This window comes from Mesocricetus auratus, unplaced genomic scaffold (genome assembly GCF_017639785.1).
Source record: "Mesocricetus auratus isolate SY011 unplaced genomic scaffold, BCM_Maur_2.0 Super-Scaffold_100676, whole genome shotgun sequence".
In the NCBI taxonomy this organism is placed as follows: Eukaryota; Metazoa; Chordata; class Mammalia; order Rodentia; family Cricetidae; genus Mesocricetus; species Mesocricetus auratus.
In genome coordinates, this window is record NW_024429266.1 from 130579811 (window position 1) to 130598388 (window position 18578).

General features: G+C 38.4%; 2 gene segments (V, D, J or C); both read right to left on the bottom strand.

Moving 5' to 3' along the window:
* Nucleotides 1-11819: 11819 nt before the first annotated feature.
* LOC101834735 lies at nt 11820-12428 on the bottom strand. The segment is given in 2 exon segments: nt 11820-12142; nt 12269-12428. Coding segments are annotated over 2 exon segments (372 nt in total).
* Nucleotides 12429-17464: 5036 nt separating this feature from the next.
* Nucleotides 17465-18125, bottom strand: LOC101834994. The segment is given in 2 exon segments: nt 17465-17850; nt 17999-18125. Coding segments are annotated over 2 exon segments (435 nt in total).
* Between the last annotated feature and the right edge of the window lie 453 nt (nt 18126-18578).

Genomic DNA, 18578 nt, shown 5'->3' on the forward strand with positions numbered 1-18578 from the left:
TTTGAACAGGCTTCAGATGCCATTTTCATTGGAAAGTAATTGCATTTACTCTGAATTATATTTTATCTCACAATAAACAGTATGCTTTTATGCTTTAATTGAAATGTATATGTGCATATACATACATATATATGTATATATACACACAATATATATACATATATATCGTGTGTGTGTGTGTGTGTGTGTGTGTGTGTGTTAGTATGCAAGACTTTGCATAGAGACTAACCACAAGAGAAGTCTAGATTTAGATGTTGTTGATTTCTGAAAGGGCTGATACTGTCTTAATAAGTAGTGATTTCTCTCTCATTTGGTACTAATGAGATTCCCAAACTAATTATTCCTGTCTCTTTTGTAGGCACTATAAGAATAGAAAACTAACTGAACAACTATTTTAATTAAATATTATATAGTAAAGTCCATATATGGAATCATGCAGGAAATGGTAATAAACATGGCATCATAAGGCAAATTTAACTTCATGGAGGCCCAGGAAGATGCACAGTCTGCTAACTTATGTTTCCTAAATTCCTTGTTGAGCTCCCATCTCAGTTCTTATGAAAAAGACAGGTTCAGTAACCCTAACATTTTACTAGGAGCTACACAGTTTGTTTTTCTGTAACGTCTTTCATCTCCAACTTCCAAAAGGAGTAAAAGAATTCAATAAGTGCCTGTTCTGAGAAGATGCATGTGACTAAACAACTTGGGCTACTCTGGAAGTCTTAGTCTTATGGTTCCCATACTCCAGTTCCTGGAAGAATGATGACATGCAGTCATATAATGACATGCACGTCATATAATGTATAAAAGGCCTTTAATGCATTACTTAATATCTAAGAATTAGGATCTTACACAACACTGATAGATTTAATTTCTTTTCATTAAATTTGTATTATTTGAATATCTGTAATATGTGCATATGGGAGCATGCATCATGGGATTCGAGTAGGTGACGAGGCAATTCATAGAATCCTTTTTTCCCTGGATATTTGTTGGTTTTCTGGGCATCAAACTCATCATCTGACTAGAGCATCAAGTAGCTTTACCGGTTGAGACTTCACACAGGCTTAACATATGATTTTCACTGGAAAGTCATATAGATTTACAGTGAATGACACTTTCCTTAATGCACACAGTGTGCATTTTTATGTTTTTATTTTAGTATTCAAATGCATTTCTTTGTGGCATTTGAAAGTTAAATAATGAGACTAAGGACAGTCAGAATATGGGTTTTGTCAAGGGTTTCTTCTGACCACTATTGTTAGTAATCAAGGATTGTAGTAACAAATTTAAAAAGGAATATGATTTAAAACAATAGCAATAAATGTGACCTCCTGTAGAACCATATGCTACAACTCTACAATCACTTTCTGTGTACTAACCTCCATCTGGAGATTGTAGGAAGGACTATTTCCTTACTCATTTTCTGGTAATAGAGGCTACATCTTCTGGGATTCAACAGAAAGAAAGACAGTTAGATTGCAGATCAGTCTCCCTGGATTTTTCTACCATAGCCTTTCGGTGACCTTTAGAATCAAGTTCACCTCTAATGACTGTAATTAATTGTACTCACCAAAAGCAACAGGTGGGTCAATTCACCCATAAATTTTAGTGTCCATGATGGTTTACTTTTGTTATGACTTTCATTACAAAATGAAAGGGTTAACTATACAACTGACAGAAGTACAGTACAATTTATGTAGGTTGGAGGCTATTGATACTGGGAGTGAAATTTGAACATGACCAACTGCCTGCCATTAAACCTCAATGGGACTTCAGTTCACAGACTGTTTGTCCTGCGGACAGGAACTTAGGAACATTCCATGATTTCTGCTGTTTAGGGTTACCAGTTAACAAATTACTAATTCCATGACTTACCTGGTCACTGATTCTGACTGTTTCTGACAATGTTACTGGCAAAAGGATACAGAGTGTGTCAACTGGATGTCACATCCCACACTGAGATTGGAAATGTACAACAAATTTACATTGTATATTCTTTTTGTAATGTGGCTTCCCTGAAAATCCAGTCATCTTTTCAGGATGGACTAGAGAAATGCAGTAGTATCATCCTTTGTAAAATCCAAAGCAGCGGCAAGCTCAGGGAATAAGCAAGAGTATTCATCTTCACGTTTTTTCTTGGCTTTTTCTTCCTGTAAGCTGTGCCTTGATCATACACAAATTACCAGGGTGGAGTTGTATACATATTGTCATGGCTCCAGAACTGTCTTAGCTTGACTCTGATTCAATGTCAGCTCAGAGGCCCACAATTATTCCAGACAGACCAGTGTAGCACAAATTTGACTGCAGGGAATGTGTTCATGGCTGTGGAGAAAAGAACAAACTTAGCATAACATCCTGAGGCCAATAAAGTTGTTTCTTACCCTCTGCATTACTGCAGGTGCTTTTATATTTGTGCTACTTTTCCATGAATGTGATTCACCATTCTTGTGAACAATATGAAACTTCTTAAAAAATTTATACTTACTGCCATTGCTACTCATAAATATTTTTGATCAAAGAAATAGATATTCTTTGTTTCACAGCTTCTTCTGGAGTGAATTGGAAAAATAAAACAGTAGTGCTGTGGCATACATTTATATGATAGGGGCAGGTCTCGAACTTCTAGCTAAACTAGCTATTTTTCTGAATATATCAATGTTTTCCCAAATTAGTAAAACCAATATCAAAGAATTTCTCACTACTGTCAGAATAGTATGAGTACTCCTGGGCTTTTCTGCAATAGTATATATCCATACCTGATGTTCCTTATATGCCTCTAACTAGTGCTCATGCTCTATATCTCTCTTTTAAAAAATAATTATGTTTATTCACTGGAAAAGGTACACATTTATACAGTGTATTATGATCCTATTCACCCCCACTTTGATACAGAAACCCTACCCTGAATGCCATAAAACAGATCTTCTTTCACAATTTTGTGTCTTTTTGTATTGTTCATTCATTCATATTTAATTATGGGTGTGTGTGTGACAATGTGATTGTATGTGGATGTGATTAGAGCTGCCTACAGGATCAAGAGTAATCATTGATCTCAGAGCTAATGAATCAGGTAGCTGTGTGCTACCCAGTGTGGGTGCTTAGAACCAACTTGATTCCTTTTAAAGAGCAATGGTTGTTTTTAACTAATAAGGCATACCCTCAGTTCCCTGTCATGAATTTGTCTCTATTTTATACCTATAGCCATATATGCAGTAAGAAATGCTGATCCATCGGACTCTGAATAACCTACTCGTGGCTATTCCTCCAAAAGTAAATGACTGTCATTCCCTTAATAGACATCAACTGCAATCGTTTCTTTTCAATTGGTAGAGTCTTTTGAGAGTCTTCCCTCATCCAGCTGCTCAAAAGGCTCAGGATAGATCTGAAAATGGTATGCAGAAAGAATTTTAGAGCCAAATTGAGACAAACTAAGAAATGCCTTCTTTGAGACAACACATGGATATTGCACTCATTTAGGAAAAAGAGCTGTATTTACATACACTCACTCCCCATGAGATCAAGACTGTCAAAGGTCTCTATCCCTCTTAATATGAGCTGTTTATTTCAGAAACAGAAGTTCCATTATAGCAAGTGTGCTTACAACTCTTAATGCCCCATACTAAGCTTTTGCTACCTCTGCCATCTGTTGCCCCTCTTAGAGGTTCCCTGTTAAGGAAAATATTTGAAGTTCTGTAAACAGATTGTGTTATGTCCTTGATTATCAGTTGTGTTACTTCCTCACATTTAGCTCCTCTATTGCTGATTTTCTTGTTGATAGTGGACATCTTTTATAAAGGAATGGCTGCTTTCAACACAACAACTTTAAAGTAATATCATACTCACTGAATTAGAAAATATATATTTCAGATGTTTTTCAATTAGTATTACAGCTTGCAGTTATGTTCAGGCCAAATTCAGAGTGTCTGTGGAGCCCTCAGTTTGACATGTCTTTTTGCTTCCTCATTTGCTCTAGGGAACAGATAGACCTGTCAGTTGAGCTCTCATGGGAATGCAACCAGAACATCTTCTTTGATGCCAGCAGAATTAGGGATCCATTTTGAAGCCTATTACCTCCTGGGCATGCTCCCTGGCTTCTCATGTCCCTGAGTATTTCAGAGGTGGTGAATATGAGGCATATTTCATGCTCACCATTAGAAGCTGTAAGAATTATTAGATTATTACTTTTATTATTGTTAGAGAACTTGTCCTCCCACCACATGCACAGTACTCCTAATTGAAGGAAGGAAAGCTCTCATGTAAGGACATCTTGTCCTTAGCAACTGCTTCCTTAGTGTTTCCAGTTCATGGTTCTGTGTAATTCTGAAACATCGAGCTTCACAATTAAGTAGAAGAGCCTGTCCAAGACATGGCTAGTAGGTGGTATTCTGCCATGTTCCTTGCTTTATTTTGTACAGGACTTCCTGAATTGCTGAAAACATTTTTGAGAGGAATAGAAGTACACTAGGTAGCAAATGTATGCTCCAGTGAAGTGTGTAGAGGTATTGCTCCCTGACAGATCAACTGCCTCTTCCCTGTTTAGTAAGGCACCTTGATCCTATATGCCAATTGCCTTGCCAGACTCCAGGTCTAGTACTAAAATGTTTACATTCCAGCTCTTCTTTGTGAGGTCTAAAACTGTATTTTAATCTCATTCAGTATCCAAACTTCCTCTTATGGTCATTGTCTCCTACTCAGGATTTCTGTATTTTCACTGTGTGTCTTTGTTTATTAGCTGGATTCTTTCCTCATTATCTTTCTCAGCCTGACAATCACTATCTTACATATTATTTATTCCCCCATATTCAGTGTCTGAAAATGTGATTTATGTCATTCAGCAACTACCAAAACCAATAACTGCTCAGTATGGATTAGGTCCTGAAGATTTTCTTTCCCACCCTTGCCAGGATTTTGACTACCATGTTCTTGTGTGGTTTATTGCAGCTAAACCTACAACCATGCTTTCATGATTGCAATAGGCACATTAAATGCATATAAAAGCATTTCTTAGCACACCTTTCTACTTTCTGTTTTTTGCATTTTTTCTCCACCATTTCCATTATAGTTTCTGAAACTTGGTTGTGGGAGGTTGATTTAGATGTCTCATTTTTGCTTAAGCACCCAGGTTCTCATTCTTATGATAATTCTGACTTTGGTATTCTTTCAAATAACAAAGGAGTTTCACTGTCCAAAGTAGACAAGAAACAGACAAAAACAAATCCCTGGAAAGTTGTGTATTTACATGTATATAGTTCTTGCCTGTAGAGCACAAGAGCCAGTCAAAGATGACACTGAGGGGAAGTCAGATAGGTGAGTCCTGAGTTGTTTACAAAAAAGATGATTGGTTGTCAATGTCAAACTAGATGTAGTCAGTGAATGAACATTGTGTGTTCACTAGGTAAAGCATAGGGCACCTAGACACATGATGTGCTGACCTTTTAAACCATTGGCTGGCTGTTTTCCTGGTCTTTGGCTTTTTCCATTAAAAGATGCTTGGTGTGGGACAATAAATGTGTTCCTGCTTAACTAGCCTTCCTGCTGTGTCTGATTGTGTCCTAGATCCTGGGAGGCTAGGAAATGTGCAAACTACCCTTCCTAAGACTTAGCTCAGCATTCAGTGTTTGGGCTATGATCATGCATCTGCCCTTATCATGGAGCCTTCAGCTTTCATAAAATGCTATCATACTATAAAAAGTAAGTTTTGGTCAACATCAATAAGCCATTAGAAGCTATGTGATCCATACCAAGCAGATTCCTCATGCTTAATGTCCTGTGTCAAAAATTATGTTGCATCCATCAGTAGGGTCTCACTATCAACTTCTGTTTAGAGTCTAATGGCAATATCAATGCTTTGTGTTGTTTTTAATGTTTCCATATTCAGATCACTTTACCTAAAAGACAGATTCTGTCAGGAAAATGCATAGCAGGATACAAAGCTCTAGGGCCCTTCTGGCACAGTCATTGTGAAGTAACTGAGGTAACCATTTTCCTCACTCTTCATATCCATTGAGGCAAGGAGAAACAGAAAACACATAACTGAGACTGTAATCCCATGTTACCATCAACTTGATATTGTATAACTCATCGGTAGGTCTGATTTAACTAAGACATTTCTCCCACATTTAGTATTCTCCTATTAGTCACAGTTCTTCATCTATGGTGGATTTCCTTCCAATTTTCCCACATGTATGTTACCATGTACATTGGTGTCATTATTGTTCAAGTTTTGTTAAGCAATAGCAAATAGACCTCATGGAGGCAGCCTCCTCAATATTTCTAGGAAACACAATCTCTGGCTTTTACAACATTCCTATTACCTTTGCATCAATTATGTCTGAATCATATGTGCAGGGATTCTATTGTAGAAGTGTCATATGGGCCTGAGAACTACATGATACTCTGATTGCTGCACTTTGATTAGTTATTTCTATGAGGGTCTCTATCTTTAACAATATAAGTTGAATATTGTATAGAAAACACTAAACGCTACATGGAGTGAGCAATTTGTATTGGTTACCTGTAACTATAACAATTAAGGAAAAATAGACAGTGTTTCTGAGAAAGAGAAAGTAGTGTGCATGACAGTGTTTGGAAGGAGATAAATGAAGTGTAAAAATATGTAATTAAATTATAATTTAATAAAAAATTAATGAATGAATATAAAAGAAACCAAATGAATTTTCCACCTGATTCAATATCAATGAAATGACAAAAACTACTAATAAAATAATAAAAGAGATCCATATTTGTTTTTTCCTTTTTTAAATTTAACTTAGAATCAAGCTTGATTTACATGTCAATCCCAGTTCCCTCTTCCTCCTCTCCTCTCCTTCCCTGCAGCAACCTCCTGTCCCATCCATTTTTGCTCCCCTTCCACAAGGATCTTCAAAGATTGCCATACCGTTTGGAACAGGGCCTAGACCCTCACCCATGTGTGTAGGCTGACAGAGTATCCCTCTATATGGAATGGGCTCCCAAAGTCCATTCATGTACTAGGTATAAATACTGATCCACTACTAGATGCCTCATAGATTGCCCAGACCTCCAAACTGTCATCCACATTTAGGAGGTCTGAAACAGTCTTATGCTGGTTTCCAAGCTATCAGTCTGGGATCCAAGATCTCCCCCTTTTTTAGATCAGATGTTTCTGTGGGTCTCTCCAGCCTGGTCTTCTCCTTTGCTCATCACTCCTTCCTCTCTGCAACTGGATTCCAAGAGTTTGGCTTAGTGTTTATCTGTGGGTGTTTGCTTCTGCTTCCATCAGCTACTGTATGAAGGCTCTAGGATGACATATAAGGTAGTCATCAATCTTATTATTTTCAGGTAGCCTCTAGACTATTTCTTAGATTATTATTTCGGGTCATCCTTGTAGATCTCAGGACATTTCCCTAGTGTCAGATTCCTCTTTAACATGTAATGGCTCCCTCTGTAATGGTATCTCTTTTCTTTTTTTCCTCTATTTTTCCCCTGGCTCAGTCTTCGTGCTCACTCATGGCCTCCTTTCCTCCTCTTCTCCCCTTCTTTTTCTCGTAACTCACCCTCCCCTCCATCATGCTCCTAAATAGCTCAGGAGATCTTTTCCCTTTCCCCTTCTCTGCAGGACCATATATATCTTTCTTAGGGTCCTCCTTATTTCCTAACTTTTCTGTAGTTGTGATTGTAGGCTGGTAATCCTTTGTTCTATGTCTAAAAATTCATATATATGTATGTGTGTGTGTATGTGTGTGTGTGTGTGTGTGTGTGTGTGTGTGTGTGTATACCTCACTGAGCATGGTTTCCTCTAGTTCCATTCATTTGCCTGCGATTTTCAAGATCCCATTGTTTTTTTTTCCACTGAGTAGTACACCACTTTGTTAATGTACCACATTTTCTTCATCAGTTCTTCAGTTGAGGGGCATCTAGGTTGCTTCAAGGTTCTGGCTATTATAAATAATGCTGCTATTAACATAATTGAACAGACATCCTTGTTGTATCAATGTGCATCATTTGAGTATATGCCTAAGATTGGAATTGTTGGATCTTGTGATAGACCGATACCCATTTTCCTGAACAACTACCATACTGTTTTCTAAAGTGGCTATACAAGTTTGCACTTCTACCAGCAGTGGAGGAGTGTTTCCCTTTCTCCACATCCTCTCCAGCATAAACTATTGGTGTTTTTTGAACTTCGCCATTCTGACAGGAGAAATATGGAAAATTAATGTTGATTGTAGAGTCACTGTCTCTTGACAAATTGTCTCTCATCTGGGGATCCAAATATAGCAACTCTGGGAGGTGGATCTTCTCAGGGAGGACTATGAAAAATAAGGTCAGTTGCAGTTGAAGTAATAGAGATTTTCAGCAGTGACATATTTCAATTCATCTTCAAGTGACAATGTAGTGCCTAGAAGGCTCTGGAGCAAAACAGTTAAGCCAACAGGATGGACTTCTCTTTGCTCATCCTAATTACTTAGATTTGAGTGACCCTTAATCACTGGGAGTTATATGGTTTAATAAGGTGATCCCTAGCACTGTACATCTTTAGAGAGACTACTCACTCATTTCTACATCCATCCTTGAATATCTTATAATGATGGTGCTATGAGAGTTACTACAATTCAAATGCCAGTTTCCTTAAAAGTGATACATATTTATCTAACAACAGCCAGTGCCTTCCTGGCCTCTGTAGAATTTCAGGGTCTCAACCTAATGTGGTACTATATTAAATGTTTAAGCTGAATATTCTCCCCTTCAAAAGGTTCCCAAAATATTGAATTTTCAATGTAAACTTAAATTCACATTGTAATTGTACTTTTACTACATTATGGTGTGTGACATCAGGTTTGTCTTTTGTGGCTGAGCAGAAGCATCTTAAACTCACATGTAGACACTTGATCACAAGAAGAAACTATCACTTGGGAATCAAGATTCGCTAGATTCAGTACAGGTGAAGTGAAGTTTATTCGGGGAGATTGCACTTACACAGGTGGTGGGTGATTGCCACAATTTCCCTGCTCCAAAGATTCTCCCAGGCTTTTCCCTGTGACCCAACCAGAAGCCAGAGAGAGCTCTGGAATCTACTACACCAGATCTAGTCCCATCCTCCTTCATATCCTCAACTGTGACCATACCCAACCAGGCGCAATCAGTGCTACATATATGGATTGGGTAGATATCTCACTACAAGAAACAGCAACATCCATAGTGTGTGTATAGAACTTGATAATGGCAACAATGTACAAAGTAATTCTTTAAAACTATATAAGATATTTTTTAAATGTTATATAGAATTACTTTGTACATTGTTGCCATTATCAAGTTCTATACCATTTCATCTGGATGTAGCCTCATGGTTAGAAAGGGAGTACTTAATACCTAAGAAGATAAATTTATTAGGCTCATAAGAGAACATACTCCTTAAACTCATTTCCAGCTGTATTTAGCACTTACTCACTGGTGCATCTACATTTGGAATAGCATTGAGTATATGTGCATTTGTAAAACTCTTTTTTTTTGTTTTTGGTTTTTACGAGACAAGGTTTCTCTGTATTGTTTCGGAGGCTATTGGTCCAGCCTGGCCTCGAATGTGCCACCACCGCCCGGCTGTAAAACTCTTTGGACATTATATTTCCTTATGACCCTGACAACTTGAGGGAAAGAACAGCTCCATTCTGGAGTTTTCAACAAAAGCATTTTTTTCTAACTATACTAATATTTAGTAGCAATCCCTTTAAATGCACTTTTTTCTTTAGATTGCAAAATGGACAATACCAGAAGTAGGCACCACTAACATGTTATCTATCTAGCTCATTTCACCAGACATAGAGCTAAAATCAGTGTCACACCAGAAAACAAGATGTCCCTAGTTTGGCCCCGGTAAGATATGCAGGGTTTTTCTCACTTTGTTAAGAGTTGTGGTGACAATGACCATACTCACAATCAGCCCACTGAAACCAGAGATCCAGAAAGTTAAGAGTCATCAAAAGAGCAGAATAAGCCTGAACTCTCTTTTAGAGTCAGTCTTTTCTGTTTGGGAGGATACTTTCCTCTGTCAATTCATTTTATCCATACTCCCATCTCTGATTGGAGTGAAATGAGCTAACAAACTAGTTAGGATTGCATGGGCAAACCAGGTCTCTGCTGAGAAGCTTTCAGGAAAACAAGGAAACAGATAATGTGTTTAAATGTTGTTGGGTACATAATAAACAACCATTCTCAATACAATTTATCATGATAAAAATAGACCTCAAACTACTCACTAGAACTTGCCTTGCTAAGGACATCACATTAAACCATGCTTCACAGAAATATATGGGCAATTCTCTGGGTCACAACTATTCTCCACAAGACAGGAAATGAAAAACACAGAAAAGTCCTCCCTTGTCAGTTTAATACCTCTAAATAAATAGACACTGCTCTGGATTATTCTGGTTTGCCCTAAATAAAGGACTACAAAGGTGTATAAGCCAAGATCTGTCTATGTCATATCTTGTAATTTGAATATTTAAGCCTCAGAAACCACAAACATCTCACAGTTCCTTAAAAGTAATGTATTTTTCAGAAGAGTAGGAATTAGAGATTAGAAAACACAATGGATTTTTGGATGCTTATCTTCAACTTCATGCTAATCAGTGTCAAAGGTAAGATATTCTCTGAGTTCAGAATTCAATATCATTTTTTCAAAAATAATACTATGTCTAAGATAAACTACCTTTCATTTTGTTGCTTCTCAGTGTTGTATGGGTTCAAATTATTTGTATATCTCTATGTCTACTAATCTCACTCTTTTTTCTTCTTTATCCTGATCATAGTGTTGAGGGGAGAAATTGTGCTTATCCTGTCTCCAGCATCCAAGTCTGCCTCTGAGAAGGAGAAGGTCACCATCACCTGTTTTGCCAGCTCAAGTTTAAGCACCAGTTATTTGCACCGGTACCAACAGGAGCCAGGAGCCCCCCCCCTCCAAACTCATTATAGCATATCCAACCTGGCTACTGGAGTTCCATCCTGTTTCAGTGGTAGTGGTTTCAGGACTTCTTATTATCCTACAATCAGCAGCATGCAAACTGAAGATGTTGGCACTTACTACTGTCAGATGTGGAGTACACATATCTACAGTACTATAGAATGGAACAAAAACCATTAACCTACCTAGAACCCAAATACTTCCTCCTAGACATGAAATGTATCCAAGTGTTATTCCCTTAAGATTTTCAAATATTTAAGATTTGCTTTTTTATTTTATATGTGTTGGTGTTTCATCTGCAAATATATTTGTGTACTATATGAATACAATGCCCTCAGAGGCCATAAGCATTGCTCAGATACACTGGAATTGGAGTTTGAGACAACTAGTAGCAGTCATGTGGTTGCTGAAAATAAAATTCATGTCTGGAAAAGCAGCCAATATTCTTAACCACTAAGCCCTCTTCCCAGACTCCCTCATCTGTATTTTAATATTCTAATTACATAATCATTTTTTGCAAAGATAACTCCAGCTTGGTGTGCCTGTGTGGTTGGAGATGTGTGTTGGTGTATCAGTGTTTATGTGTGTTAACATCTGTGTTGTATGAATTTTAGCTGTTACAACTCTGTTATTCAGGAAAGTTACTTTTCTCATTCTAGTCATAGGAATAATTACTGTGTTTTTAATATTAGGGTTATGGAAGAGGACAGACATTTAGGACATGAAGAAAATTTTCCTGATCCCTGTACTAAAAAGTCACTTTGAACTTTATATCTGAGCAACGAAAAATAGTCCTAGCATCTGAAGACACCAGAAGCAGCAATTGGGGAAGCCTGGTCTCTCACATTTGAGCTCTCACTTCTGCTTCCCTGGTAGTTTATGCAATGACTTGAATCACTGTGGGAGGTAAAGTGCTACCCTGTTGACAGTAATAAGTTGCAAAATCTTCAGACTGCAGACTGTTGATCTTGAGAGAAAACTGTGTGCCAGATCCACGGCCACTGAACCTGGATGGGATCCCATTTGCCAAGCTGCTTGCAGAATAGATCAGCAACTTAGGAGCTTTCCCTGGTTTCTGCTGATACCACGCTAACCAAGCACCAATATTCTGACTGGCCTGGCATGTGATGGTGACAATGTCTCCCAGAGATGCAGAAAGGGAGGCTGGAGACTGAATCATCTGAATGTCACATCTGGAACCTGACATTGGGGAAAAAAGAAAAACACAAAATATATAATACTATCCTCAAAAGTCAGCTCATAGAAATTTCCCCACAAGCTGGGCAGTACTCCCCACACTGAGACAAGCAGTGCTGTCCTCCATACCTGAGATCCAGAGCAACAGCAGCCCCAGGAGATGAGCAGGAGCCCTCATGTCTGTGCTGTGTCCTGAATGGGACTGACTCCTGCACAGGGTGTGACCAGCCTATTAAGAAGATCCCAGGACAGCAGGATGGTCTCCTGTTACATGCAAATCAGCAGGGTCTAGATGATGTGGGCAGAGCTGCAGGGCTCTCTCTCCTCAGGAAAGGACCCTAAAAGCTCCTCAGGACTCAATGTTCTGGGCCTGATTAGAACATTGTGTGATTCACTACAGAAAACATGTTCGTCCCTAAGACTCATAGGACAGACTGGCTCTGCGATCCTGAAAGTGGATTTCTTTATTCCTGCATGGTTTGTGACAGATTTCTAGCTAGTTTTACATGTTTCTCTATCTTTCACAAAGGCATTTCTATAAAGTATAATGTATTTAGAAGCCACCTTCATTTGGTCATGTGCATATTTTTTAGATCAGAGGATTATTTGTCCCAATTCCCAGAATTCTTTGCTGTAGCTGCCATCTATAGCACCATTCAGCAGTGGGGAAATGTAAAAGAATAATAATGATAGTTATATTTAGTTATTGATTAGATAAAAATATTTTTCCATTTTGAAAAAATTGTGTGAATAAATTTAATCTATGTTAAACTGTCTAATCTTCCCTGTAGGGACCAGCCATAAAAGCATATGCCACTACCAACTTACTGTCTTCTAATAACTGGTTGGTGTCCTTCTTTGTTTAATGTTCTTTATCACTTCTTTCTTCTGAGACAGTCAGCATGAGGGGTTTTCTGTGCCTATGTCTGAAAAAGTGTATACTACCATCTTAGCCCTGTGGTAATGATGAATGTCCAAATGACTAACATGCTTCTGTGAGGCTGTTCATGACAGATTCTGATAACAACGACACATTTTCCCCAGAAGTTTTTGTTCTCAGAAAGTGTTCCACTGTGAAAAAAATATATGCTGTTCAACAAAATTATGCATGTCTTTGTGGTCCACACCTAACAGCTTCCAATATAAACCAGTTATTAATACTTGGTTAAAGTGTGTGCCACCCCGGCAGTTAACAAAGATGAAATGCAATGTCATAAAATACAGGAATCCCTGAGTGAATAAAGTCCTGAGTGAATATATGCTGTTAACAGGGGCATACCTTTGTTGAATATTTTAAGGACTTGGACATATGGAACTACTTCTTTATATGGAGTTTGCTCAAGAGTGGCAGAAAAGATCTTGGGAATCCAATATGAGTGATGATGAACAAGTGATTGCTATATGAGAAGATTTCTTCTTCTTGAACATTTATAGCCTGAAATTAATGATTGAAAAGACACCTCCTATGGAGACCAGATAATTCCTCATCTGGGGCTGTACCTCATAAACATGCTGAGGTTCTGTGTTGCAAAACGTAATAGAATCCCACATGATCCCAAATCCACTGCACTTTTGACTCAATAAATATCCTTCATTCCCTTGCTGTACCTAATCATGGTTCCAGGTCTCAATATGTGCTGGTCAAGAACATGAAGACAGAGTACTGGGAACAAAAACATCCTCTGTATTTGGTAGATATGAAAAAAAGATCATGGGATGTGAAGCAGCAATGGAGTAAAGAGAATTTCCATATACATCATTAGAGCATATGGAAACACACTACACCCAGTAGAAGAGCATGGAACCTTGGATTAGAAGGGACAGAACTCTCATCTGGCATAAAATTCTACTTCACTTTACAAAACAAGAAAATTACTTCCAGTGGATAAGGCAATATTATTTTGGGGTGAGAAATATACAGAAAAACCATTGTCTAAAGTTATGTGGCAAATTAACAATGTCCGGTGGAGATAATCATTTTTTTCTGGCAGTTAAAATTTATTGGAAAATAACCACACTCACTTGTTTACATAACTTCTGGCTGTTTATGCTACAATAGCAGAGTTGAACAGTTGTGATAGATGCTGTAAAGGCTACAGAAAAAGCTATGTAGTCCTTGAGCTGGACTCTGAGGGTTCCTGTAAGGTCTTCCTGGAAGGTAGGGCTTGCTATAATTTGAGTGCTAAAGGGTGCCTGACATTCCTGTCTTATTTTGGAAGAGGTTGATCCCTGGCTGATCAAGTAGCTCTCACAGATGTCATCCACAGTCTTCTCTGATGAAGGTGGCTGTCTCACCAGGATCCTACAGACCAAGAATCATGACATCAAAGCTGCTCTGAACACAATCCAGTATTCAAAATACCGTCTGTTATTTTGACAGTGCTTGAGCCCAAGCAATGTGACCTACCCCCTTTGTCTTATAGTCATATCAAGTAGAACTGCAGGACCTCTATAAGTCCAGTTTCTGGGCATTCTTCCAGAATCTGCAGGTGGGAGTGTGTGAAGTCTTAGATGGCAGTATAATGGTGACATGAGGGGAGAGTTCCAAGAGTGCACATGCTAATACCACATCATGTACTTATGGTTGAGTTTCCTCTGCCTTCCCTAGGCGATCAGGACAGGACTTCGTAGTTTCCCCTGAGGAAAAGCAAGTTCCATGATGTTGGTCACCGTTCTGAGGGCAGGGCTGTTGCCTTGTCTCTCTGTCTCAAACAGGCCAGTGAAGTTCTGGCATTCAAAGTTGTCCTTAACACTGACCATGTCCTGGAAATTCAAGTTCTGTGTAGGCTGTCCTGTGCTTTGTTTACCTTTCCTCTTCTGAGGTCTTGATAGACTTCAGGACAGACCTGGCCACTCAGCACTGACTGAGGAATGTGTCTTATGACCTGCTCATTCTCTGTTCTGCTCCTAGTCTTCACAACAGCCCTTGTCCAGATGCTTCAGCCAACAGGACTCTAGAGTCTCTGACAGTGCCTTTGTATTTCCTGCGGCTTCACACCAGTGTGCATTTGGATGCATCAATAAGCATTTGCTGAACAATTGACTATTGCTGTTGTTGGACATTGAACCCCCAGCCTGCTGATTCCTATTTGCAGCCTACTGAAGGCCTGCATTTCCTCTTCACTTGAAGTTTTGTCCACAGCTTTGATACTTGTCCCTGCATCAGATGAAGCTTTTGGACATGCCATCTACGGTAAGCAGCAGAGCCTTCACGGTAAGCCCGTCCAATGGACTGCTTCTCCCAACAAGCCTTACATGTACATTTGATACTTTTTTTTTTTACCTAATCTGCCTGAAAGAGGTGGCAGATGCAGCACTGCAGAGCCCAAGACTGCTGCACAGGCACTATACAGGCATCATTTGTCCACTGTGGGAGGATCACTTCTTGCTGTAATGATCTCCCAAATGTCCACCATATTCTTGTATTCATGTCTCCAAAATCAGTACCAAAAGAAAGATGATACCAAGTTTTCCTGTCGGTTATGGATAGAACCTGCTCCTCTTGGACAGCAGTTGCATTTTCTATATAAATTTTTAAGTTTATAGCTATTTAATGCTAATTAAAGGTGTTGTAATGTTCAAAGTACAGAATACTTTCATATGCATGAGTTCAATCTGAATCACAATCATTTTACTTTGTTGGAAACAAGGCTTTCAAATGGGCTCTATGAAAAATCCAAGGTCTGTGGGGTGTCTACCCTATACAAATGAGTTCAAATGGTTTCTCTTATTGCAAAGAGAAGAGTTTCTCTTTTTTGCAAACCTGGGAGAGTTTTTGACTTTTTGAAACAACACATGCCGAGATCAACAAATAAAAATCAGAGAAATATGTATGTGTATCATACATATCATATCTCACATGCCCCACCCTTCTCATACATGGACAGAACACATGTAATCATCAGTGACACTCATAGTTCATCCTCTCTTCCCATTCTTCTGTCTCACTTTCCTCTGTCCTTACCAGGAATCCAGAACAAAAGCAGTATCAACAGTTGAACAGGCAACTTCATTTTGAGGAGGCAACCTTAGGAGACTGATTAGTCACCACAAGAAAATAACCCAGCTTTTATCTGAGACAAGGAAGTATGGGGATTCCCATGGGAACATTATACAAAGGCATGGGTGAGTGATGCAGTATATATACAGACAAGTGTTATGTAGGCTTCTCATTGCAAATAGCACATAAACTCTCTTCTATGCCAGAGATGACAATGATAAAAAATGGTGTGCTTGATGAGAAAAGACCAAGAAAAAACTGTTGATCAAGACAACACTAATAACACAAAATCTTCTGAATTAGAGAATTGGCACATGAACACAATGTAATGCAAATAATATCATGGAGTTTTAAAACTTGATAAATCCAGTCTAGAATTTAAGTAGAAATTTCAATGAATGGACTAATTAAGAGAATTCTAGAAATGTGGGTATGTATTCTGACTTGCTTGTTGTTTTTATAGAAATCTGCAGTAATTAAATCTGTGTGAACCATAGGAACACAGATAAACAGGTAGATGAATGGGACATCATGATGAGACTGAGCATATATTTATTCACACATGAGATAGATATTAGAGGGAGAGAGAGAAAGAGAGGGAAACAGAGATTGAGAGAGGAGCACAGGGTTACAGATCACAGATCACTTTTGTTGTTTTAGTGTTTTGCTTGTTCCTAAATGTATGCTCTGGAATATCAAATCTTCATCTATATCACTTTTAGAAGCATATTTAAAACAATCCTTTACTTTCTATTATTTCATATAGACAAGTCTATATTCCACTTCATACAGTGGGATTGAAGCTGGTTCAATAATGTTTCATTCTTATTAGAAGACCAGTGAAAATAGGAGCCAGAAAAATCCTATGTAAAGGGCTGCAGACAGCTGAGGGTCTCAACGCCCTCCGCGGAAATTTCAAGACACATTAGATTATGTCTAAGCATCTTTACCAGTTTCTGACACTTGTCTTCTAGCTTTTGTAAGAAAATATATAAACCTTCCTATTATCAACTTTACTCAGTAATGTCTCCTGACCTTCAAATGCTGGCATTTATAAGTTAATCTTCTGTATTTAAAGAATATGTGCTGGAATGCCCACAGACTCTGCTTTATAAGTCCCAACTGGTAATAAAACTCAGACACCTCCTGTGAAATATCTATGACCTCTGTTAATGAAGAAAAGACGTTGGTACTCTGTCATGCTGCTAATGAACAGAAAGAATGGCAATTATGGCATAGAGAGGAGTGGTTAGCCTCTTCTACAAAAAGAAATGATTCACTATAAACACTGCTGAAAATGCTGTAATATCTGAGAAACAGTTTCACTATATGACCCCCCAGGGAATGTCTGGGGCAGCCATGCTATACGCTTCTGCTTCTTTGGAGGTATATGTTATGACTTGAATCACTGTGGGAGGATAGTTGTCATATTGTTGACAGAAATAAGTTGACACATCTTCAGGCTGCAGACTGCTGATCTTGAGAGAATACTGTGTGCCAGATCCACTGCCACTGAACCTCGATGGGACCCCATCTTCCAATCTGTTTGCATCATAGATGAGGAGCTTAGGAGGTTTCCCTGTTTCCTGCTGATACCATGCTAATTTAGTGTAAATGTCCTCACTTGATTGGCATGTGATGGTGACACTGTCTCCCAGAGATATAGACAGAGAGGCTGGAGATTGGGTCATCTGAGTGTCACATCTGGCACCTGAGATGAAAAATTGTAGGTAAATTTCTATACAGTTAATGCTATTAGATCAAGGCTCTCACAGAGACAATGAAATACTAACCAGATTAAGAAGAATAAATTTCCAATGCTACTTGGAAATTTATTTATACAAATTAAAATTTATTACCTGTAAGCCAGAGCAGCTGCAACACCAGAAGTAGTTTTGGGACCCTCATGTCTGTGCACCTGTCTGAGACTGATTCCAGCTTAGATGTGACCTAATTATGAAGAAGGGCAGTGGACATGCTCTAGGAACATGCAAAACAGCAATGGCTGAGCACATCTGTAGGACTGGTCTAGCTGGTGATATATTACAGGCCTGTGTATCAGATCAAAAAGGTGGTACAGGTTTATTTGTGGGGAATGTGCTCCTCTTTGAACAACAAAGAACAGCCCTACTCCATGACTTGCTCTTTATTTTTATTTCTGTTGTGTTCAATATAGAAGTTCCTTGTTATATTTCCTTTCATGGCAGGGACTGTCAGATATGGTACAATTCTAGAAAGTACATAAATCCTTACAGGTTCCTTACATAGGTAGATATAAATGTGATGGAGACCAAGCAGCTACTTATTTATTTCTATTTGTGAGATTGTATTTTAATTAACATTTCATTTCTCCCTTCCTATTCTCTTTTCAAATCCTCCTACCAATTTTTTTCATTCTTCTCCAAATTCATGGCCTATTTTTCATTACTTTGGTAATAT